General features: G+C 33.3%; 2 protein-coding genes and 1 non-coding gene across 5 annotated transcripts; 1 reads left to right on the forward strand and 2 right to left on the reverse strand.

The window, feature by feature from the left end:
- Nucleotides 1-6,579: 6,579 nt before the first annotated feature.
- RLP44 (receptor like protein 44) lies at nt 6,580-8,341 on the reverse strand. The gene has a single exon (XM_086435340.1). It carries the CDS (start codon nt 8,163-8,165, stop codon nt 7,350-7,352), a length of 816 nt encoding a protein of 271 aa, XP_086291466.1. The 5' UTR covers nt 8,166-8,341; the 3' UTR covers nt 6,580-7,349.
- A 4,008-nt stretch (nt 8,342-12,349) lies between these two features.
- On the forward strand, nt 12,350-12,446 carry LOC147406974 (small nucleolar RNA snoR99). The gene has a single exon (XR_015177130.1). It is a non-coding gene; the product is annotated as a small nucleolar RNA snoR99 (small nucleolar RNA).
- A 6,597-nt stretch (nt 12,447-19,043) lies between these two features.
- On the reverse strand, nt 19,044-23,616 carry LOC147406975 (transcription factor bHLH74-like). Of its 3 annotated transcripts, none has more exons than XM_086435343.1 (7): nt 21,885-23,616; nt 21,559-21,756; nt 21,412-21,477; nt 21,250-21,318; nt 19,878-19,955; nt 19,553-19,784; nt 19,044-19,472 (listed from the first exon to the last, which is right to left on the reverse strand). In XM_086435343.1, exons 1-7 carry the CDS (start codon nt 22,365-22,367, stop codon nt 19,450-19,452), a joined length of 1,149 nt encoding a protein of 382 aa, XP_086291469.1. In that variant the 5' UTR covers nt 22,368-23,616; the 3' UTR covers nt 19,044-19,449. The 3 variants fall into 3 exon arrangements, with proteins under 3 accessions (XP_086291469.1, XP_086291467.1, XP_086291468.1); XM_086435341.1 differs by having other exon boundaries at nt 21,559-21,792; nt 21,885-23,599; XM_086435342.1 differs by having other exon boundaries at nt 19,884-19,955; nt 21,559-21,792; nt 21,885-23,588.
- Between the last annotated feature and the right edge of the window lie 364 nt (nt 23,617-23,980).

The raw sequence follows: 23,980 nt of genomic DNA on the forward strand, positions 1-23,980 counted from the left end.
GTCTTAATTTGAATTTTATGATGTTGATCCCCACTCCAAGGTTTGTTGGATAACAATCTTGAACAAGTAAGGTTTGGTGGGTAACAAACTTCATAGAGTAGGATTCCCTTGAAGTTGTTAGAACTCCAAGTGAGATTTTGTAATAAAAAATACAATAGTTATGTCTGTATGGTAAATCTCTTTTCAGATGGTTGTGGACCCAAAATTGAAGCAAAACAAAAACCCCATTCTCTTTTTTGGTAAGTCTTTTCTTCTCTCCAAATCCTCTTTTCTCTCTCAATTTCAAAGCTCTTTCTCAAAATCCTCTCTACTCCCTCTCTTAAAATCCCTATTCTACTAGTGCTACTCGTCAAGTCATCACCCACCATTGTCCATTTGAGTTCATCCCACACCCTCATCTTTCAATCTGAAATGTTATGTTCTCTCTAAAAAAAACATCCATTAATTAGATACTTTCTATTAGAGCTGATTGAAATCAATAGAAAACAATACAATTGCTAAGATTATTGGTCAATCATCATTTGTCGTAACAAGCCGAAGATGGCATTGAAGAAAATTAGGATTATCGATCGATAATCATCAACACTTACCTCCCATTGACCAAATATTCTTGGCTTTGCCCTTAGAACCAACATGCCGAGAATTTCAGGACTCTACACTAGTTACTATACTGGTAATCGAACTGGAATCTTATCTTAAAATTCTACATTTTACATAAATATGAAAATATCGATGAATCCTTGGTGCTAAAACATTGAAATGAGATGGTAAATATGATGTAATGTTAGAGTATTTAATGATTATAAACTTAATGCATTGAAATGAGATGCATACAACCCTTTTTTTTTTGTAAATGAATACAAGGATGCAACCCATTTTGCTTCATTTGTAATCTATGTCTAATACATACTCTTGACATAGGCTTTACAATATCAGATGTGAATACTTGACATAATTTTAAGCATGTCAGATGTGTTAGAACTATATAACATGTAGTTCATTGACCTCATGATTTTTAGTTGTTTAATTGCACTAGGATTCTATACATAAAAGATATCGATATTTAAGGAATCCCAATATCGTTAGAATTATAAATATTATTTAAGGTAAGTAAGAAACCTTAATAAATATGAAGCTTACCAAATGAATAACTCTAAGTCCTCAACCTTTATCTATAAAAGGGATAGACGATCCCATATTGAAATATACGAATAGAAAAACTAAGTGTGAAAACGCATAAAGTAAAGAGTTCTAAAAGAGTGATATCCATCAATTATTGAATACTAGTCGATCCACATAGAGAGAAGGAAGAAGGTGAGTTTAGAAGAAAGGATTAATTTGATTGGGTTTTGAAAGTTTGAGGAACATGTGGATTGCAAGGCACATCTCCAACGATTTTGAATCAACGACTTTATGATGGCACAAGTTAAGTACCATCTTCTTGTTTTAATAATTGAATGAATAGTATATTTGAGGTATGCAACAAATTAGATCCTATTGGAAAATCATAGTTTATTAAAGTTATGTTTAAGATTTTGAATGCGTAAAAATCTAAGATATCCATTATTAACACAGTGAATAAAAATTGGGCATAATCTGTGTCAATCTGCAATCTTGAAATGAGTTTTACAATATCGGATGTGAGCCCTTGACATGACCTTAAGCACGTAGGATGTTCACTCTTGATACATTGGTATTTGCTATTACAATCTCTAATCTTGGAAAGAAAATCACAAATTAAAGAAAATTGCTTACTATTGTGAAGATTTGATGGCTATATTCGTTGTGAATGAAACTTGATAATCTCTACGTCCAAACGAAGAATCTGTGAGTAGAAAAACTAAAATTCTTACACATTTTCAAAATGTGCTCAACCAAATGTGTAGATATCTTTGTGAAAAAATAGTAGAAGAATCGTTGGATTCAATGTTCATGATGAGGGCTTCAAAAATCGTTAAGAACACGACAAATTTGATTTTTGTTGAAATCATCAGATTCAATCGAGACAGAGTTGTAAGAATCACCGAAGCTATTTCAAATGAGAAGATGACAACAATTCAGGATCATAATTTTTAAAGTAAAAAGAGGTTCCCTTAGAAATGGAGAGCCGTAAAAAAATAAACTACCCTTAGAGTGTTTTGGCATGTACATAAAATTTCCCTTAATTGTTTAAAAGAAACAATTTATGCATCCTAGATTGTGTTAAAATGATTATAACATCTCTTCAATTCGAATTTTAGCATTTGACAGAAATTTTGATATTATAGACAAACAAATAAGGAACAAGAAGAGGGGAATGAGGTGAGACTAATAACTATAAAGTTTGAAAGAAAATTTTGTCATTTTTTGAAAGAAAAAATGAGGGAATAAGGAATTTGGGAACATATTCCATGAAAATTGTACTATTTAATTCCAAAAATAAATTGCACTTCTCTTTTTTTAACAGAGATATCGAAGCCCCTTAGAGTAATTTCAACGAGTCTCTAAAACACTAAATTTAGAGATAGAAATGTTTAAACCTAACTCCAATTGGTTTCTATTTTAAAGAAACCCATCTAAATCACTGTTCACATCTCCAAATATAGAGATTATTGTTCACATTTCTAAATCACTATTTACCTTATTTTAATATCTATTTATCATTTGTTTCCATAAAATATCGATTTTGCCCTTCTCTTATCATAGAACATGTTTTAAATATCACTATTTAGAGCAGATAATAAAATCAGAGAAATGCCAATTTGGAGGAAAATTTTAGAGCATTGATCGTAGTTGCTCTTAGAGCACTTGAGTACTCCTTGGGGCATGTGCAGTCCACTTTCCCCATATGCACCAGGTAATTTTTGGGACAAGATAAATCTACGAGGGTGGCTCCTATTGTGGGATTCGAATTCAAGACCTCTTGGCTATCTCACCAACCTTTTATGGTTCAAAATTGCACTTTTAAACATTACAAAATGGTAATATTTTGTTTTTTCTTAGAATAAACAACAAATGGAACAACTTCTTCTCTTCTTTTTTTTCATCAAAACCTGTTAAAATGATTGAAGGATTTATGATTGTGTGCAAAATAAATGAAAAAAAAAGGTAATTTACCAAAACATGCACCAAAAATTAAAAATTTACCAAAAACAATGCATTATTCATCTTATTTTCAAAAATAATAATTTATTGTTTTCGAAAATAAGTTATTTTATCAAAACGGTAAAATTGGATATGAACGGTATTTTAATACCGAAAAATGCCCTTTTAACATCTTCTCATAAAACTGTATGCACATCCTTGTTGAAGTAAACAAGTAGAAATATGACTGTTTTAATATAATGGGTCCTCTCATGTTTTTGTTTAATATAACATTTGACAGCCTTGATATAGATCTACAATACCTTAACATTAAGGGACATGATGATTTTTGGATTTTCAGATCACTGCTAACGTCGGAGATTGCCTACAAGGTCAGTAAGTGCTAAAATAAATTAAATCTTAAAAGGAAACACCAATTGTATTAAAACAATTATATTTCTATCTGTTTACTTAAACAGGGGAAATGAAACTACTTAAAAAAAAAAAAAATGCTAAAAGGGCCTTTTTGGTATCAAAACTCCATTCATTCCAAATTACATAACTTATTTTAGAAAACAATAAGTTACCGTTTGCAGAATTAAGATGATTAGTGCATCGTTTTGATAATTTTTCAATTTCATGTACCACTTTGATAATTTTATCATGAAAAGAAAAAAAAAATTATTAATAAAAATTAATTTCGCACCAAGGTGAAAAAAGATTCGCCAGATCATCTCCTTAAGAGAATAGAACACCAAAAAACATCTCCTCATGAATTTTTTATTTTCGAGAAACATTTTTCTCAAGGATCATACACATCCTAATCATGGTTTTAAAACTGAGTATTACGTCTCATCTCGTCCCCATTGATACCAAATTCATTCAAGTCAGGTCATCTCAAATGAGATAAACCGTTTAACTTGCTTTACAATTATTTAATAACATGTTTATGTACAAACAATTATATTTAATAATAATAATAATAAAAAGATGTTATATCATATTTTATTTAAAAGATAAATATTTTAACGAATAAATAAAAAAATCAAATTGCTCAGTTGAGATTTTCAAAATATCACACCAAAATCATATTAGTTGTCAAATGAGACATCGTGCAGGATGATTCATATAGAATATCTCACTTGTTCTTAATGATACCGAGATGTTTTGGACTAGCCATCTTGGTCTCGGGATGATATTTGAAATCATGATCCTAAATCCTAAGATGTACAAATTGTTCTTTTAACAAGCCAAACAATGAAGGTAAATGGTAGAATCTTGTAATATAATAAATAAATAAAAGTAGCAAATATGCTTAGGCGCTGCCGCGCTGGTCGCTAGCAGAGGAATTATAAATTTGAATAATAAATACTTCACACGCAAATAAAAATTATGGAATCACAGATGATGCCTATGGATCCAACGGTATACAAGGATTCTTTTCAAACTGATACCAATGATGAACCATGGATAGTAATCCATTTGTTTTCCCTAAACAGGACCTATGATGCCTAGACCAGGTTGACTCGGTTGAATCATCTGAGTTTTAGAGCATGGTTTCAAAACTTGTCTGAGATTGAGACGTATCATCTGAGTAGTCTCGAAATCAGGCATGGACAAGACGGATGGACAAGTCAATTTTTTGGACGAGATATAAAGTCTCATGTTCATTTTTCATTTTTTTAATGAGAAATCTCAAACGTATTGGAAAACTCATCCAAAACAACTCGGTATCTAGCATGGACAAGAGAGTTGTAAAAACCATGTCGTGGAGGCATCTAAGGAGATATTCCTTAGGAATTGCTCATCTCATTGACTCAATCCGAGAGTTGCTTTCTCGTTGACTTGTCCAAAATTCCAGTCACATATGATATAAAATTTCCAAAATCCCGACCAAGTCATCTTAACCTTGTTCAAGAATTTTCAAAAATCCAAAACTTGCACTTTAAATGATCCTTAATTCCTTATAAAGAAATGAACCACCCTCTGTGATTTTATATGAAAAATTATAATAAGAAAAAAATCATATCTAACTTTAATTTTCTTAACTTAGAAAGTCTTAATTGATAATATTAACTTTTTAACTGTCTAATAATACTAAGAGTCCAACTAGCCTTACTATGATATCGAGGAAAAAAGGCCTTATTAAGCCTTAACCACTATAAAAAAGACATCGAGATTCACAAACAAGACATCGAATTCATAACAAACCTCGAGGTATTGTTTTAAACATTTCAATATCTATTTTACAGTGGATAAGGCATAGTAACACTTTTTCCCTCACTATCATAATAAGGAAAGGGATACTATATAATATTACATCATATACCATGTGGGGTTTTTTTTAGTCCTTTCACTCCTTGAGATATATCTTGATGATGATGAAATTGATTTGGAAATTTTACTTTTGAGTTTCCTTGACTTTTGCAAGACAGATTGAGATGAAGGAGAAAGGATTGAGGCCTCGGTGTGGTGCTTGCCAACGGACAACGATCCTCTGAAGGTTTAGTTAGTATTCAGAGAAAAGATGATAAATGGAGAGGAATGTAATCAGTAAAGTTGCAAAGTGCTTATCTTTAATCTAATCTTCACTCCCCTCCCCCCCCCCCCCCGTTGTCCCCATTTTTTTTCTAACAGTTTTCCTATTTTGATTACCATTTTATAGCCAAGGCTTCAGGACATGTGCTGCCACCCGACTTCCCTAAGTTGGACGCCACCTAAGACAATAGTTGGATGGGAGTTGGTTGGTCTTCTTTGGGATTCGTGTCCATGTCTTTATTATTGCTCCTATAGAATTTGATTAATAATGTCTCAGACCATTAATGTTAAGTTGGCATAATTCATTGTTTTGATGTAGGTAAGTTAAAGAATATCTTGCCCACCTCTACTCTTGACAAGTACTCTAAACTCTTGCATTTATTGAAGAGATTTTCGAAAGAAAAGGTTCAAATCACATTTTATTCCTTGACTTAATAGGGTGTAGACTCTGAGTTCAAGCTGATATCTTACTGATCTGAGAGGCATTAAACGGGGACAACTTACTTTCTGAACCTTGCGTCTAACCCCCAATTCTCACCTCGGTATGTATTTATTAAGTAGCATAGATTGTTCATCTCGATATAGGAATACTACTTTATTGTTCTCTTATAGCATTTAGGGAATGGGCCAACTATGCTTAAGGTGCTTAACTCATACCTTACTTTGTGTTCTCATGCTCGGGGATATGTCCTCACCTCTTTCTTGTTGCAACCATTCAACTTGGGTCAAAGAGCTCAATATTCCTCCTATTCACCGATTAGACTTGACTCTTACCCAACGATTCCTAATGGACCGCTTACTCTTCTATGATACGTGTTCCAATTGCGTGGCATGACCAAAATGATTCCCACATACTCCATTTTAATAGTTTGACAACACTTTTTTTTTCTTCTATTTTTTCCATGAATTAAGGTCAATGACCATTCTTTTTAATCTCCTTTTACCACATTTCACACCTCACATTTGTCAATTGATCGATAGTTCCATGCCATAATACATATATTACTATTTTACAATAAATCCAATGATTCAAGCTTTGAATCAATACAATAAAAGGATGATACTTGACTTTGCTGAAAAATGAATTTAACTTCTAAGTAAGAGATATTAATTCATTTTCTTCCTCAAATCCTTCGAATTTTAGACTTTCCTTTCTCACAGTTTTTACTGTCTGAGAGCTAAATGAAGCTTTGAGACTCTAATTACTCATTTAGAAAAACAACTTAACCAAACCAAAAATTAACGTGTGCCACTACACCAGCCTTAAGTTGCTTGAGATCCCGTTGTAATAAGGATAAAGGATCTCCCTCCACCAGCTCACATTAGCAAATCCAAGAAATTAATGCGCATTATTTGGACACACATTAGAGACAAAATTCCTGGCAGCTGTGTTTTAAAGTTCAAACTGTCTCCATCTTTGCCATCCAAACTTCCAATAAAAACCGACAAAGACAAGCTCAAACACAATGAAAACAACAGCAGAGTACAGGGAGATGTGTAGATTTGTTAGACACTAGTTAGTATTTCATTAAAAACCCATATCTGAAATTAGTTTACATGGTTGGGAAAAATAAAATTAAGAGAAGAAAAATAAAAAAAAAAACGATGAAAAGATCAGTAAACCCAGATGTCAAAAACCCATCAAAGTAGAAAGAAAATGAAGGAAAAGAAGAGTTACCCACACTTCATCTCACCTCAAATTCATCTGAGGTTCACTGATTTAATATCAATCTTCACCAATTAAAGCTTCAATAATCAGGCATAAGTTGACTGATCTTCCCTTCCTCAGAAGACATCCCATGTTCTGTAGCCCTCAACCAAATACAAACAGCAGTAAAACTAAGAACCAAACTCAACAACCCACTCCCCAAACCAATCCCAACTATCACCATAACTGACAACCCTTTATTTTTAAGTGGCGGCAATGGGTTCCCATAAAGATCTTTGTTACCCTCAAAAGAACTCGCATTGAACTTGGGCAAATTCCCACTCCTGTTCCCCAGAGATAGAGGGATTGAACCCGAAAGCCTATTATTCGAAACATCGAAAGCCGAAAGCCTCACAAGAAGCCCTAATTGTTGAGGAATCTGTCCAGTAAGCAAATTGTTGTGTAGATCTATGACGTTGAGGTAAGCACAGAGTGCAATCTGTGGGGGTATTGGGCCTGTGAGACGATTAAAGGAGAGATTGAGAACAGCGAGATTGAGGAGAAATTGAAGATCAGGAGGAATGGGTCCTGTGATGGTGTTGGAGGAGAGATCAAGAGATTGGAGATTGGTGCAGTTGGAGAGATAAGGAGAGATGGATCCTCGAAGAGAGAGGTTTGGAAGCGAGAGTTTGTAGATTCGACCGTTGTTACATGTGGCGCCTTGGAGGTAAGATGTGAAACCGCTACATGGGTTAGCGAAGGTGGTTTTGGTCCAGTTTTTGAGACTGTGTGTTGGGTCTTCGAAGGATTGTTTTAGGTTTTTAAGGCAAGCTTCGTCGTCTGGATCTGATGTCGATGGTGGGACGTAGGCGCATGTTAGCAGGAGGGTGACATAGATGAGAATCGAAGTACCCATGCCAGGGTTTCTTCTTGTATTAATTGTTTGATCTTCTTCTCTGTTCTGTACTTGAAATTTTGAGAGAAAGGCGCACGTTAGGGGGAACAGAAGAGAGAGAGACAGTTTGTTATGGGTGGTGTGATGAGAAAGAAAGGGGGAGAGTGGGGAGCACTAAGTTGGGTGTGTTGGGGTAGCTTAATGCGCATGAGGCGTAAGATAGTGACAGCTGGTATGTGTTTGTAGGAGACTGATAGTGGTCATCTCAGGAGAGGGGCATTTGTTGTCGATAGCGAGATTGTTTGACGGCTCCTACTTTAGTTTTTGGGGGAATAGATTCTATTGTCACACCAACTTTTTCTAACGCGACCCTAATTCATATGTAAATCACCAAAGAATTAACCGTTAGCACACTTATTGGGATGGCATTAGCAAAAGCTAGTGTGATGATAGAAGCTACAGCTGTGAATAAGACCAAATCCTAAGTCCAGTAAATTGTTCATTTTAATTCTCAAAACATGATTTTACTAGTGATTTTGCAATAAACGTGCGATCTCACTTATAATTTAATAAGAAATTTGTTAATTATAAAATTGATGAATTTACTAGAAAAACATATTTTGCAAATTAAAAGACAGTATACCAATATCGAAAATTTGTCATAAGGTGCGCATGTTTTGATTAATATCTTCTTCTTTTTTTCCTAATATTTTTTTTATTGTCATGTCAACTTTTTAGTATCACACACCATCTATAAAGATCATGAGATTGTTGTAAGATGATGAAAAAAGGTGCATCCGATAATTATTAGATTAGATTGCATTATAGAGTAAGTCTAGCCTTACTTGGTAAGTTTTGAAATCTTACTCAATGTTGTTGAGTTCACCTTGTGGCATCAACGTAATCCGAAGCCACATGGATGTAGAGGACAAAATTGTATGATTTTTTTAAAAATAACTTAAGAAAGTTATTTTTCATCTTTAAATTTTAATTTTAAATTTGGGAATTCCGTGGGAGTTGAAAAGCCGTCCATTGTCAAAACCTTAGATCAAGTCCAAAAGAAATTATTTTTTTTTAATAAGTTTTTTCGTGAAATCTTGATGGTTGTGATGTTGGATTTGCTAATTTGGTTATCCATTTAACTTAACGAGTCTTGGTAAGATTTGAAATCTTACTTAGCAAGGCAAATGTTTTTTTGCATTATATCACATTAGATTTCTTTTGATAAAGTTATTTTTATGATTTTCTTTATTTTATATATAAACCCTACCAACAAGGATTTTTGCAATTAATATTAGGTAGTAATTACTTATATATAAACTACAATTAGTTGCAACCTGACACTTTAAAAATTCTTTTTGCACTAAAAAAAAATTCATTCGTACGTTCCTAATTAAAAAAAAAAAAAAATAGAGAGAGATAGAGTAGCTTAAGGGTATGTTTGATAATACTTCTTAAGTTTGAAGTCTAATTTCTATTTTTTGAAATCCGGCTCTGGAAAAATTGTTTATATGTCATTTTTAAAAGTTCCTAGTTACAAATATAATTTTAAAACATAATGGTTATTTTGACAATATTACTCTTTTGTAATTTTAATAAATTGTTAACTGAAAAATATAACATATTATGCATAATGAAATCATCCACACATTTAATTTCGATTTCTAATAAATCAAACACCCCAAAAGTATTATTTTTAAATTGAATTCATACTTAATAAATTATATTCCAATAATGTAATAATCAAATAATAAATAATCATGCATTTTCTAGTTAAATAATCTTCCATATTGAGCCTTCTTGTAAACGTAAGCATAGATGATTAATGATGAGTACAGAAATCTAGATTTTTTTATGAGAAAATTTCATTGAAGCAATAAAGAAAGGAGGTTGAAATGAACAACTACGAACAAACAAAGATTCAAACGTCAAAAAATACCCCAATAACTAAGCATTTGAAATGCTACACACCTAACCACCTTCTTCAAAAGTCAAAAAAATAACTTCTAAACTCCTTGAAAAAATTTCATCAAAAAAGAGAAAATCCATACAATCCTAATTATCCTACCAAACCACTTGCTTGCCTATAGTCAAAATATAAACGACATTCAAAAATAGTTTTTGATGTGTAAACACTACTTAATCATCTCTTAATCATCCATGAAATAGATAATTCTGAGCTATTTCTAAAATAGACACTAGTATCTTATGATTTTAAAAATTGTTCAAGACCAAGATGACTACCTTAATAATCTCAATCGTTTTTTCTTGAAACATTAAAATTAGCAAAACTTAAACCCTATACACTCAAAATTTTTTAGAGATTCTTAAATTACAAGCATATGATCAAAATTGCATACATGAAACATATAATATTAGAAGAAAAAGAAATGTTCATTAATGAATGAAAATAATAGATCAAAGATAGAGAGAGATTTTACTGTGTTAATTTTGGAATGAAAAATATAAGGTTTTCAAACACAAAACGAGATAAATGAGAAAGACCTTGACAACATTGTTGTAGAGGAATGAAAGGTAGAAAAGTTAAATATAAGGATTTTAGGATATGTATAAATAATGGATAAGTGATAAAAATCAATGTTTTGATGAGGGTATTTTAGGAATAAAAAATAAATTCAAAATTTCACATAGCATCCCCCCATTGCTAAGCCAAAACTTTTGAATTTTGGTTCTTAATTATGAAATCCGAATCGAAACAAATGACAATAGAGCTTTTGAAGTTTGAATTTTAAAATTGAACCACCTCCATTCAAACTTCAGAAGTGTTACCAAATATACACTAAGTCATTTTTTTTTCTTTAAAAAAGAAGAAGAAATAACAACTAAGATGAGAGAGAGGGGATAACTGAGTTCTAAAAGAGAGAGTGGAGATGAGAGTGAGAGAAAGGAAGGGCTGAGATGAGAGAGAAAGAGAGAGAAGGTAGAAGTTAAAATGATAGGAAGATATGCGTGTGTGATATATGAGAGTGAGATAGGGAGGGTTGAGATGAGGAGAGAGAGAGAGATGAGATTGAAATAACAAGAAGAGATGTGTGTGAGAGATGAGAGTGAGAAAGCGGGAGGTTCCAGTCGCAACCTTGTAGTACACTTTCAATTGTTGAAAGAACGCCACATCAACGATAAAATTAGATCTTGTAGCTTAAAATATAGGGAGTTTAGTAGCCCTTCATTTTTAAAGAGATGGATTTGCATAAAAGAACTTATTTTTTGGTTTTGTTTTTGTTTTATCATATCTAAGTCATGATCACAAGAAGATGAGATGTTAATTTTTTTTTTAAATACCTCTCTCATCTTTTGAAAGTGTACTACAGAGTTGCTATAGAACCATATGCTACAGAGGATCTGCTTTCGAGAAGGGGACTGTTGAGATGAGAATGAGAGATGCGTGTGTGCCTACGCAATCAATAGAGATTTTGGAAAGGCTAACTTTTACAACCTACAAGTTTTGATATACAAGTATTTTTTCCCTTAATACTAAGATAATTAATAGAATTTTGAATTCCCATGTCGTATTGAGTGGGTCACACTGCTTTTTTTGACACCAGTGGTAGTGCTACGATCTATTAATGGATCATTACTTGTTAATTAGGAAAAAAAATAAAAATAAAAAGTTGTGCTGAGGTGACACAAATGTGACAAAATGATGTGGTGTAGTGCACATTACCGTAGATGCTTTTCTGCGAGATACGAGTAAAAAGCATCTATAGTTACGTGCATGCCACCACATCATTTTTATCACCTTTGTGTCTCCATTTGTGTCATTCAGCATTTTTCACCAAAAAATAAAAAAAGCAACCTCTGTTAACCATTTCGTCAAATAACTCATATACAAAAATCTATCTTTGGTAAATTCTGGGAATTTTATGATATTATACTGCTCTTTCTTCTCCACTAAATCATTGTAAGAGCAATTCCTTTCATCCATTGAAAATAGAAGGAACTAGACCAAAGAGCACTTTATCCACTTGGATTCTTCAACACGACTTTCATCAACAACGTAGATTTTAAATTATTATTATCTTATAATACAAAGACAATAGATTTCAAGGATTTAGATTTCATCAATCTCACGTCAACCATTAATCAATATGAGTTTGTGGGAGAGTATTAGATAATAAAATACATTGTAATAAGGTGCAATATGATACATCCAATTGCAGTCTTTCCCTTTGGCTTGCTTTTGCATGCTATTGGTGTGAATGGGTCCTAGATATTTAAACATTGTCCATCCACATCACTTTGTTGGTAATCTTCTTGTTGATCATTTGGGACGGAATATCTTTTGCTTATTTACTAAATGAAAAAAGGTGTCATCTTGCTAAGTTGGTTAAAATTTTGTAAGTATTGATACCACAACCTAGGTTCAAAACTTGCCATTCTTTTGATAAAATTTGCTTTTATTTAATATTCTTTTTTATAAGCCTTATCCATGTTCCTATAATTAAATCAAGAGACTCAATAGAATTTCAGATTTCTACAACGGTTACATCGATTTTTATTAAGGCTACATTCATCTTCTACTCATTTTTTTTTTGGGAATCAAGGTATCTAGGCCTCTTAAAGTACCTGACTAATCCTTGGGGCACATGTAGCCCTTGCAAGTACCAAGTAATTTCTAGGATAACTCCTTGAGGGTGGCCCTTAAGGTGAGATTCGAACTCAATAGAACTTCTTGAGGTGCGGTCTTGATGCTCGCTGTGTATTGTTGATGAAGATATGAGATGGAAGAGCAAATAAAATTTACCTTAAGTGCTTGGTAAGTAAGGGTCAAATCCACTGAGACAGTGAGAAAATCTCTAAATATCAAAAGAAATTAAAATGTATGGATCAGAAGAAAGATCATTGAGGAACAAGATAAAGAGCAAAAGTCGTGAATCCTCCCTTAGATCGCTCAACTCTCAATGATTAGATATCTAACTTAAGCATGAATTAACTTGAATTTATTTAAGATTAATTCATCTAGGTTGACACATTAAGTAGTAAGAAAAAATTAAGCAAGTTTAAAAAAGAAACAATTAGAAAAATTAAAATAATTAATATGTAATTAAGTAAATTGAGATTAAACATTAAAACATTCTTACTCTTGACTTCAACAATCTCTCTAATGGAGGGAGTTAGCCACTTTTCAATTTAAAATAAAAGGGATAAAAAAATAAGAGACAAGTAAAAAAATAGTTTTCTTTAATGACGTAACTTCAAGTACACTTATCTAACCTAATCTAAAATACAAGAAAATTATAAGTATGCGAAGCTTTTAAACTAAGGCCTACGAGTCTATTTAAAGGCTTTTGCAAAACATTTGTGGCTTGTACACATGTGAGCTCAGCTGATGTGGTTATCAACATGTGAGAGCCAATCACAAGAAGTAGGATGACCCAACTTGATTCACTAGTTGCGCCACCTAGAAACAAGGTTGTGTCAGGATGGTTTTGACTTGGATTTCCCCCATCTTTTGATGGTTGATCCCTTATGATGCCTAGAGTGTAATGGGACTCCTAATTTGATCATTTGGATCTTCCAAATGATTGAATTGGTTTCGAGACACCTAAAACATAATTCGTACATAAAACTATAATTTTCAAAATAATATATCATTTGGATATAACGATAGGTCAAAGGACATCAACTCATATCCGACTTATTTTTTTATTTGAATATACTTGAAGAAATCAAACCCGTTAAATTTGAGTTAAGATAACTTGATTTAGGATAAGATCGAGACATGTTTTATGTCCTAACCTCAAGTCCCCTCCCTTTTTGGCAGGGGCAAAGCTAGTAAGGAGTTGGTGGGGGCAATTGCCCCTCACAGAACTTTGAGACACCTCTTCATTTTCAATTAATTACATGCCCCATTTGTTCTCACTCCCTCACCTTTCTTTCCCTATTTGCCCCCACCCCTCACCTCCTTCCAATTTTTTGTTGTTGACATTGCCTCTTGACCAGGCCTTCTCATATATTAATTGGAAATGACCTAAATATCATTTTTTTCAATTTCTAACCAAAACCTTTGGATTTCTTTATAAAATCATTCATCTTCAAGGTCTTCAACTATACAACAAATCATAATTTGCCCTCATTATAAAAGAAATCCTGACTCCACCCCTGGTTTTTGTTCTAGTGCACGCATATTCTTAAAAAAGCCGTCCGCGTGCTTATGTTATTAACGTAACCTTTTGAGTTACGTTTGTTTGTTGCTTTGAATTTAATTTAATTTAAGGAATAAAAAAGAATAAAAAGAAAAGTAGGAGACAGAGTTAGTGGGGTTTATCCTAAATTCCTAATTCTTTTCATTCCATTTGCTTACTTTTTTTTTCTTTTAATTTTATTAGTCAAACTGTTATTCCTTTGGTTGACCCAAACTCATTCCCCGAAAAAGTGAAAAAGCGTTTGGAGGTCCATTTCTTTTTAGATATATTAGGTGAACAATAGTGATCTTTACTTGTATAATAAACAAAACAGGGACAGATGTTCGATCATGATCGAATGTGTTCTAAATTCTAATAGGCCCACCACCTGGCCATGACATTTTATCATGATGTCCATTTCTCACTATCAAGTGTTCTAGATAATAAGCACTTTCATTCTACCAAGAATCGTGATAATCTGACTATCCCACATGGCAAACTCAATTGACAAGATTGGGAACCGTAGATCTGCACTCCTGGCGATGCATGACTGCACTTTCCCATAAAAAAAAATATATCTCGAGGAATTCATGTATCTCGAAAAATATAAATTTACTGTTCCAAACTTATCACATCAGATAATCATTTGAGTATGCCACATAGGTAGTCAGATTCTCACGACTCTTCTACCAAATTGTCTTTGTTACAAAAATACAAAAAACCCTATCATGATTAAGCACTATAACACACAAGAAAAATAAATATATTATAAATTTACATGTGATTCAACAACATACAATGATTATGTTCGCTGAGGGATCGAAGAATTTCTATTATGAGAAATTGTTAAGAACAAAGAAAAGGAAGAAAGTCTTGATTTTAAATCCAAAATTTCACTCACAAAATCTTCACACACTAACAATAGTGAGAAAAAAAAACATGGTTGTTTATAGAAGAGAAATGTACTTTGTTTGTACATTAAGAACACATAAATCTTTACTATTATAATGAGACAAGACGGAGTACAAGTGGTTTGACATCAAAATTTGGATCTCACAAATGTCTCCATCTTTAAATTTAAATTTAGAGATAATTACTAAAAGAGGGCTAGACATTTGCATGTTTACAAAAAAAAATCTATTTTTTCAAAAATTATCAAAAATGAAGTATCTCGTCAGACTGTCCAGCATTTTAAATGAAAGTTAATTGTTAGAGTGCAAAATCAAGCTATTAAAACAATGAATAATCTAGTGTTTTAATCATTTGGGGGGTATTTTTGGTAAATCAATGTATTTTAACACTTTAAAACTCCGGACAGTCCAACAAATTACTAAAACATTGGATTGTCCAGCTACTTAATTGGTTTTTGAAAAAAAGTTTTTTTTTATTATTGTAAATATTAAAATGTTTAGCCATTTTCTAGTAATTTTTCCAAAAGCTTAATAAATTTCTGGTTAAAAACCAATAAAATTTCTAATAAACGTTGCTTGTATTTTGAAATTACAAAAATACCATTTTTATCATGTAATGTTAAAAAAAAATATTCTTTAATTAATATTTTAAATTACAAATAAGGCTTTTTGATAAATGTGGGTTTGAACATTCCACCTCTATTAACAAATAATCTAATTTTGTTTTTGAACTTTTTCAATTTTATTCCAACCATCCCAATCCATACGTATTTCAAAAGATTCATCCAAAGAAAAATGTCACAAACTATACTTGGAAGGAAAGAGTCAAAGTGCTTTGGGTATCATAATCCAATTCAAAACGATATTGATTTGAAAAGTTTGTATCTGACCTAATCTGCCATCTAATGAGGAGATGGTTGTGTGCAGGAATCAGGATGGGTTGCAAGATGTAGCTGTGGTGAGGAAGTGTGTGTGACACATCCAAACTGCAAATGACCCACAAGGTTCTATGGTTTGTTGGGGATTCAGGTTTCAAGTTTCCATAACTTTTATGTTCACATGAGGGATTTTTTTTTTTTGGGTAACAAGAGTTCCAGATCCGTAGGACTAACTAGCAGGGCGGGGTAACTAGCCTCTTAGAACACCATATATCACCCAAATCCCCTGTGTACATGCAATGCCCTTCAAACCACATATACTAGGTAATAGGTCTGCAACTTGGGTAGATAAAATCCGAACCCAATGGGTTGAACCCGAACTTGGGTCATGCCTGAGCATAGTTAGCTGTGGTTTGGCCTCGGGTTTGGGCAAAAAAAAAAAAAAAAATGCCCAACTCAAATCTAGTTGGGTGTGGGCATAGATATCGGCCAACCCGATTTGTCCAAACCCAAACTTAATATGATTATAATTTACAAAAAATTCTTAACTTAGTTTCTTTCACACTCATAATTCATATTTCAATATCTATGCTTTTGTTTATCTATATATCTAAATTAATGTGTGATTATTTTCATTAGTTAAATGTTATCTTTGTTATTAATGCTTTGCTTGAAATGTTATTCTATATTGTCATACAATGATTATATTACAACTTTACATATTTTTCTTTTCTTGAAAATTGTGATTATTAATAAAAATGATTATTTTAATTAATCTTATTATTATTTTTCACTCTTTAAATTTGCTTATAATTTATGTATATAAACTTTCGAAACATATTTTTAAGGAATTTTTTTAAAAACTTTTCAGTTCTTTTACACACCACTTATCTTTATATAAACCTTTACTAATACTAAATTACCTAGTATTAATGAGGAATGTATTAATCCAACCAATCCAACTTGGGTAGGGTTTGGGTTGAGCATTTTCATGCTCGAGGTAGGATTGGGCAAGGGTGTGGGTTGGTGTTTGTCAAGTTTGGGTTGGGCGCGGGTTGATCTCCAACCCGTCCCAACCCGCCCGAGTTGCAATGGCAGGTAAGCAAGGATAAATCCTTGAGGGTGGCCAATGAGGGGATCACATGAGGGACTAGTCGCTTAGTCGCCCTGTACGATGATTACTAGTTAATTCTAGTTAAGTCTATCCTCATAACATGTATTAATAAAAATGCTTATTGTAGTTAATCTTGTTTTTTTGGGGTAGATATTGAGTTTGAAAATGGAAGGTCACTAAACCTCAAGATTTAAAATTTAAATCTAAGGGTGAAAAAATCTCTTCATTTTTTTTTTTTTTTTTTGAAAGTTCATCAAATTTCATGCTCTACATACATGTGGCACCTGATGGTGGTTTTGGGCGCCACGTTGGCTTGTGATCCATAGAGATAGATGGTCCTTCGGTCCATATAACCACATCTCTATATATAGGATTAGGATCAAGTTACAATCCATGTTAACAATCCTTCATCTTATAGGATTAGAAGTTTTGAAATGTGCTGGATTTTTGTGAGAATGATCTCTATGGTAAGAAGTTCATCCTCACAATAAATCAACCCATATATATATATGTGTGTGTGTGTGTGCGTGCATGTGTGGGGGCGTTCGACAGCCAATGTTGGCTGAATGGGTTTTGACCAATGATCCAAATGCATCCGCTTAGAGAACCTTTGAAGTCTGTTCCTTTACTGTCTCTGTATTATGTACTTAACATTTTCTTCTAGATACGTAGACAATTATGCACTTATGTAGTAAATTTGATCGTAGAGAGCAAAACCCCTACAGTGAGTGTTCTTAGGAGCTAAGTCCATGGGATAAGACCTTTACCAATCTGTCAACCGAATAATTAAAAACAAATAAAACGATTTTTTTTGTTGAGAAAATGATTTTTTAATTAATATCGTAATATTCGACAAAAAAAGTGACATTGACCCAAGTTACCGACGAAGCTCCAGTCTCCTCCATTTGTTGGACTTCTCAATTTCTCCATTGTCTCCACTCTCCAGCAGCCCATCCAGACAGGTCTCTCTATCTCACATAATTGAAAAGTTCATAACTTGAAATCCATTAGATTATGATAATTATATTACTATATAGGTTGTCTCTCTGTCAAAGTATACCAAATTATTTGTTTCCGAACTTTTGATGTGTGGCATATTAAAAGCATATGCCCTGTATTTTCCTCTTAGCGAACGTTTTACGGAATTTTTGCAACCCAAAATCGAATAAAACTCGAATTTTCGCCTTGCTAACAAGCGATAGGACTATCAATGTGCTGCATCTTAAAAACGACCTCAAAATCCAAGTCCAAACCCAACCAGATTGGATTCCCGTATTGCTATTGCTAAAGCCCTCTCATTGGGTTGGGCTGAATAACAAAATGACTAGGTCCACATATATTTGGGAATACTTACGGGCTGGATTGCCAATGAGTCAGCTCTCAAGGACAGCCGTAAACATGAATTGGGCCACATACCTAAATGGGTCTTGATGCTACCAAAATTGGCCCATTGACAGCCCTACCTAGCAAGAATTGAAATCATCAATCTGGATTGTATTGGACCCTTGTCGGATCAGGTTTTTATTGGATCTAAATCTAGTCCTAACCAAAATTGGGCCATAAGTTGCTAAGAGTATGAGATTGTAATAGAGCTGAAAATCATTATAAGAGAATCATACAGGAAAGAAGAGCTGAACTTGTATGTTTTGTGGACAAATTGCACATTAAGCCAACTTATGAATCAGACCACTGTGTTGATGATCTCTAGAAGGGTTGTCACCTTAATCTTTCTTGTGAAACACCATCTCTTTACTATAGTGGTTTAAAAATATAAAACATTTTCACTCAAAAACAAATCTCATCCAACAATCAATGAAAATTTGCCAACAAATCAAAGACTTAATCACCAATTCAGAGAGAGACCCAACTTCACTTTTATTGTGATATAATGGAGCTTAGCTTTGAAGACATGAAATGTAACTCAACCCCAACTCAATAACTCCATGCACACTGACTATTACAGTCAACCAAGAACTCTCACAAAGCTTCTCACATACACCAAATCTATTCTATAACACCCATGAACACAATCCTTTCTCTCAAACTATTCTATCTGACTATACACACTTTGCATCGATGAAGTCACTATCTTCTTCTAAAATTCGAAGAACAAACTGTTAGGAGCTGTGAACTATACAACTCTGAATAAAATTCTTTCTTTCTTTCTTTTTTTGGTAAAAAAATTTAGCAATCAACCAATCGCTTGTTGAATGCTTCGTGTTAGAAGGGTTAAACCCTTTTCTTCCCACCAAAAATCTATAGCTCCACTTTCATGTGACCTGAAAATTGGGGACAATTTTTCGTGATTATTAACCAATCAAGCTTATAGTGATCTAAATTTGATAACTTCAAAATTTACCGGTCAATCCCAGATTGCCATGGGCTGGATTAGACATGAATCCCATCTGAATAACGTTTTGAAGCTCATCATCCCATACACTTGGCATCTGAGGCATAGAGGGTAACTGTGACTCCGTACATTGGAGAGCTCGCACTGTACCATGTGGGGTGATATGTGGATGAGGATGAGAGGAACTCATTCCTGGACCAAATCTGAGAATATCAGAACCACCCACTCGTGCATGAAGAATCTACATTGGAGTTAACTCTGATTAAACTCATGGCAATTACTAAAAGAAACTGTAATTCATTCAGACTTATAGTTCGTGCACTAAATTGCTCACTCTTACATCTTTGGACAGAACTCGTTCTATATCAATGTGGAGCTCTGGATTGACAGTAGCAAGTTTCATCGACAAAAACTGAGAAAGCAAAACAATATTTTCTTAATCATCAAAAACTAGAATTTGGTAAGACAAACGGCCTCAATCAACCAATTTTTTTTTTTTTTTTTGAAAGGTAATCAACTCACTAAATTGTTTAGAAATAAATAAATAATCATTAACCAAATATTCGTAAGTACTTAATTTTGGTTCTGGTGCCTATTTCGATCAACATGAAAATGGAAATATTAATAATTGTAAAAATTGATACAAATCTTATGCAATTAATGAAAATATTGAGGAATTTTTCATTGACATTGTAGAAAATAATGAATAAGAAAAGACGCATATCTCATCAAACTATATAAACAGCAATAAGACATGTGGAAATGAAGATTGATGGAGCAGCACTAGCATTGAACGTTGTCTGAGAGCCCAACAGAAACAATTAATTATATTCTACTTGGAAATGATAATAATTATGTCAAATTAACTATATAGTGAAAGCCTAATATATCCAACCAATTAGAACATGGGTGATTGTACCTACGTGCTTATATGAACATACTAATATGCCTAGAATACATCAAAATAAGATGATATATAAATACTTAGATTATCATAATTCATTTTTTCTAACGAAAGAACGTATGCAATTAACAAGCCTTTTTACAAGCAATTTATAAACTTTGTCAATAGTTTTATAATGATTTTTCAAAAAAGAATGTTTTAAGTTGTATTTCATGGCTTATCAGAATATTTCTAGCGAAAAATTGCATTTTATACTTGAATTTTGATTATTTCAGTTAGGATTTACTCTTCACTGAAAAATTTTCTCAAATAAAAAGTGATTTCCACTATAAATATACACAAACTGGTTAAATTTGATGTCGAGCCATGTGGAAATAAATTATTTCCTAAATTTCGTAGAAATAATTAGGTTGTACCATGATTGGTTCTATGAATCAGAATATCACTTATAAATAGCTTTTATTTTTTCTCCCAACAGTACCAAATAGTTTATATAAGGCTTAGTTGATTGATGACTTACAAAAATAAAAGAATAAATGTATTGTAAACAAGAATTCCATCATTCTCGATGAACCCCACTAGAGCTACCTGATATCCTTGATTGGGGCAAAGCCTTAGATCTAAAATTTTGATCGCTAAGAGAATAAAGTTGGCTGTTTGAAAAGTTTGGTTCAATAAGCCATGTGTGGATGTATAAGGTGATCAAGCTTTATGGGAATAGATTTGAAGAGGTTAAAGACTTTCATCACATATTTTCTCAAATAAGGCCGGATGCACTCTTCTATGTTTTCGAATAGCATACCTCGACCTGCCTTTGCAATGATTGCACATAGTTGATAATCTCATCAAGCATTAAGGCCTTCCCAGTAATCTACAATAGTTAATACCATCAATCCTATTAGAACTCAGTATAAATATAAAATTTAATGTATAAAAAATTAATCTTTCTTATTTCTTATGTTACCTTATTGCATCCCGGAACGAGATCTTGAAGAAACCTCATCCGCTGGCTAATCTTTTCTCTTCTCACCTACAAGTCAATAAGATTTCTAGGTTCACAATCGATATAAAACATCAAAACTTTGTGATAAAGACGAGTAAAACTACTTACCCTTTCGGCGAGACTATGACTATTGGTAGCCTGACCTCGTCTGGCTCTCACATGAATGTAATCTTCTTTTGAAGTTTGCCCATTTTGGGAGCTATCTTTAGCTTGTTTACCAGATAGCTTACCACGCACATTTGAGCCCGAGTTCTTATCTGTTTTTTGTTTCTTCTCGTCCTGCTCTCTCCAATCGTCAAGGGTCTCCTGTGAAACATCGTTTTGTTGCTCCATCTCCGTAATCTATTATTGGAAATGGAATTACAATTACATGTCTCGTGCATTATCTTTGGAATCTAGTGATTAAACATCATAAAAAATGTAACTAAGGTTACCTGAATGGAATCGATTTGAGTTTGTGCGACTCCGGAATGAAATTCAGTCCCCATTTTTCTTTTCTTTCCTTTAGGTGAAACTCCACCAACCCCCTCATTGGAATTAGCAATTTGGTTGCATCCGGGCAGACCAAAGGGACTAACCATCTCTGAAAAGCTTCCACCACCAAAGCATGGAAGCCTCGACGCTAACTCAATGAGAGTAGGATCGGATGGATACGGAACAAGGTGGGAGGTGCTACCATTAACATGATTTTCCAAATTACCAATTGTGTAGGGAGAAACAGCAATCGAATGGCTAGAACCCATCGAAGAAGAATTTTTAAATTCCACATTCTCAGCTAGTGAAACAAGGGGATCCCAACCAGTACCGTAGAACGAATCAACCCCATTCGAAGATTTCGTAACTCCAACCTTTTGAAAACCCAAAAGGCTCTCATCTCCCTCTTGAAAACCCAAATCACCATTTTCACCGGCACCCATTTTCCGTAAAATGAAACTGACCACCCCACCAAAACTTTTGATTTCGAGCTACTTATTAACTGAAAACAACCCAAATTCACAAGTCCCAAACCAGGTATGCTAGTGAAATAGCTTGATAATATAAAGGAGAAAGTTCAATAACTCAATCTAATGGGGTTTTTTTTTAATACTAAAAATAGCTGTTAATTTCTTGCAAGACTGAACAAGGAACAAGTAAACATTGGCAGCTTTATACAGCCAAGAGAGGAACTAAAGCAAAAGAAACTGGCCAAGTAGTAGCATCTCATACACTGAAAGAAAAAGAAGAAATCCAATGTACCAAGCACATAATCTACCCTCCACCAGCCAACACTTACCTCTACTTTCTAAAACCCTAAGATCAAGTCTACACTAATTATAAAAATAAAAATAAAAATAAAAAACAAAGCCCCACAGACAAGAAAGTGGACCTTTCAGAGCATAAAGGGTGCAAAGAAGTAAGGAATGACATTAGTAAACAGCTCACCAAAACTAAACATAAAAGAAAGCAGATTCCCTTTTGTTTTCCAAAGAAACAATAATAATCTTCTCATTTAACCATTAATTTTAACTTAAAAAATCTTGCATTTTTCAATGATTCAAACCCAAATGAGGATCGATAGCAGAGAGAACAACAAACACAATGGTGTACAGATAAAACCCCAATAAAAGCGACAGAATTGTTGAAGCTTCAAATTGAATACCCCTAACTCCTTCCCAAATCAAGATAAAAGGGCAGTAGCATAACCCCTTTAGAGATTTCCTCAAATGGGTATCCACAAAAACCCTAACAGAATGTAATTCCTCTTGAATTATAGAGTAACTAAAATGGGTAAAGGTCCTAGCACTAGAAAAACAATGCTTCCCTAATGGTTGTTGGTAGAACCCTTAGAGCATCAAATGCTGGTTTAAATCAGGTAAAACTCATAAAAACATCACTCACAAGTTTTTGCAGAAAGAGTAAAAGAGGCATCAAATTCCCACTTTTAGTGATCAAAGATTAATGGAGAGACTCTAAAGGGTTTGTTAAGCAGAATAGACAGAGAGAGAGAGAGAGAGAGAGAGAGAGAGGGAACTTTGCTGATCTGCCCAAGTTATAGGTGAAATGTGTGATTTTTAAAAGACATTCTAACTACTGCCAACTGCTCTTGCAGGTAAATTATTTTCAAATTAGTCCTTGTAAATTATCTGAATTATTTATCTTATTTTATTATGGAGAGGTTCTTCTCTTCAAGCCCAAGCTTGCTTGATATCTTTCGTTTTTACTGACACATTTGCCAACTATCCTAACAAATGTCTTTGCTGTTCTACACTCATATTTCTCACTACCAACTAACCCTCTCTCATAGTCTCATTTCTTTTGAGAAAACTTATGATGGAAATAACCTTCATCACCCTCAATACATGTGTCCCACCAAATCATTAACTTGGTTTTTTAGTATTTTAATAATATGTGGGTTACCTTTTCAGATGAACTAAAACAGGATCTTTTCCTTATAATCCACACTGATTATAAATATTAAGGGAATCTATTTTGGGCTTGGACCCATAAAAAAGATGGCCCAACAATCAGTGGACCATATAGATTAGTCAGT

This window comes from Akebia trifoliata, chromosome 3 (genome assembly GCF_017979445.1).
Source record: "Akebia trifoliata isolate Shusen 1 chromosome 3, ASM1797944v1, whole genome shotgun sequence".
Lineage (NCBI taxonomy): Eukaryota > Viridiplantae > Streptophyta > Magnoliopsida > Ranunculales > Lardizabalaceae > Akebia > Akebia trifoliata.

What these genes read in the sequence shown, in the direction of transcription:
- LOC147406975 (XM_086435341.1), bottom strand. Translation starts at nt 22,367, where the DNA reads ATGGGTGCCGGTGAAAATGGTGATTTGGGTTTTCAAGAGGGAGATGAG. An exon ending in CTCAAATCGATTCCATTCAG is followed by an intron (nt 21,793 to 21,884) that starts GTAACCTTAGTT and finishes TTCCAATAATAG; the next exon opens with ATTACGGAGATGGAGCAACA. An exon ending in GTCATAGTCTCGCCGAAAGG is followed by an intron (nt 21,478 to 21,558) that starts GTAAGTAGTTTT and finishes ATTGACTTGTAG; the next exon opens with GTGAGAAGAGAAAAGATTAG.
- RLP44 (XM_086435340.1), bottom strand. Translation starts at nt 8,165, where the DNA reads ATGGGTACTTCGATTCTCATCTATGTCACCCTCCTGCTAACATGCGCC.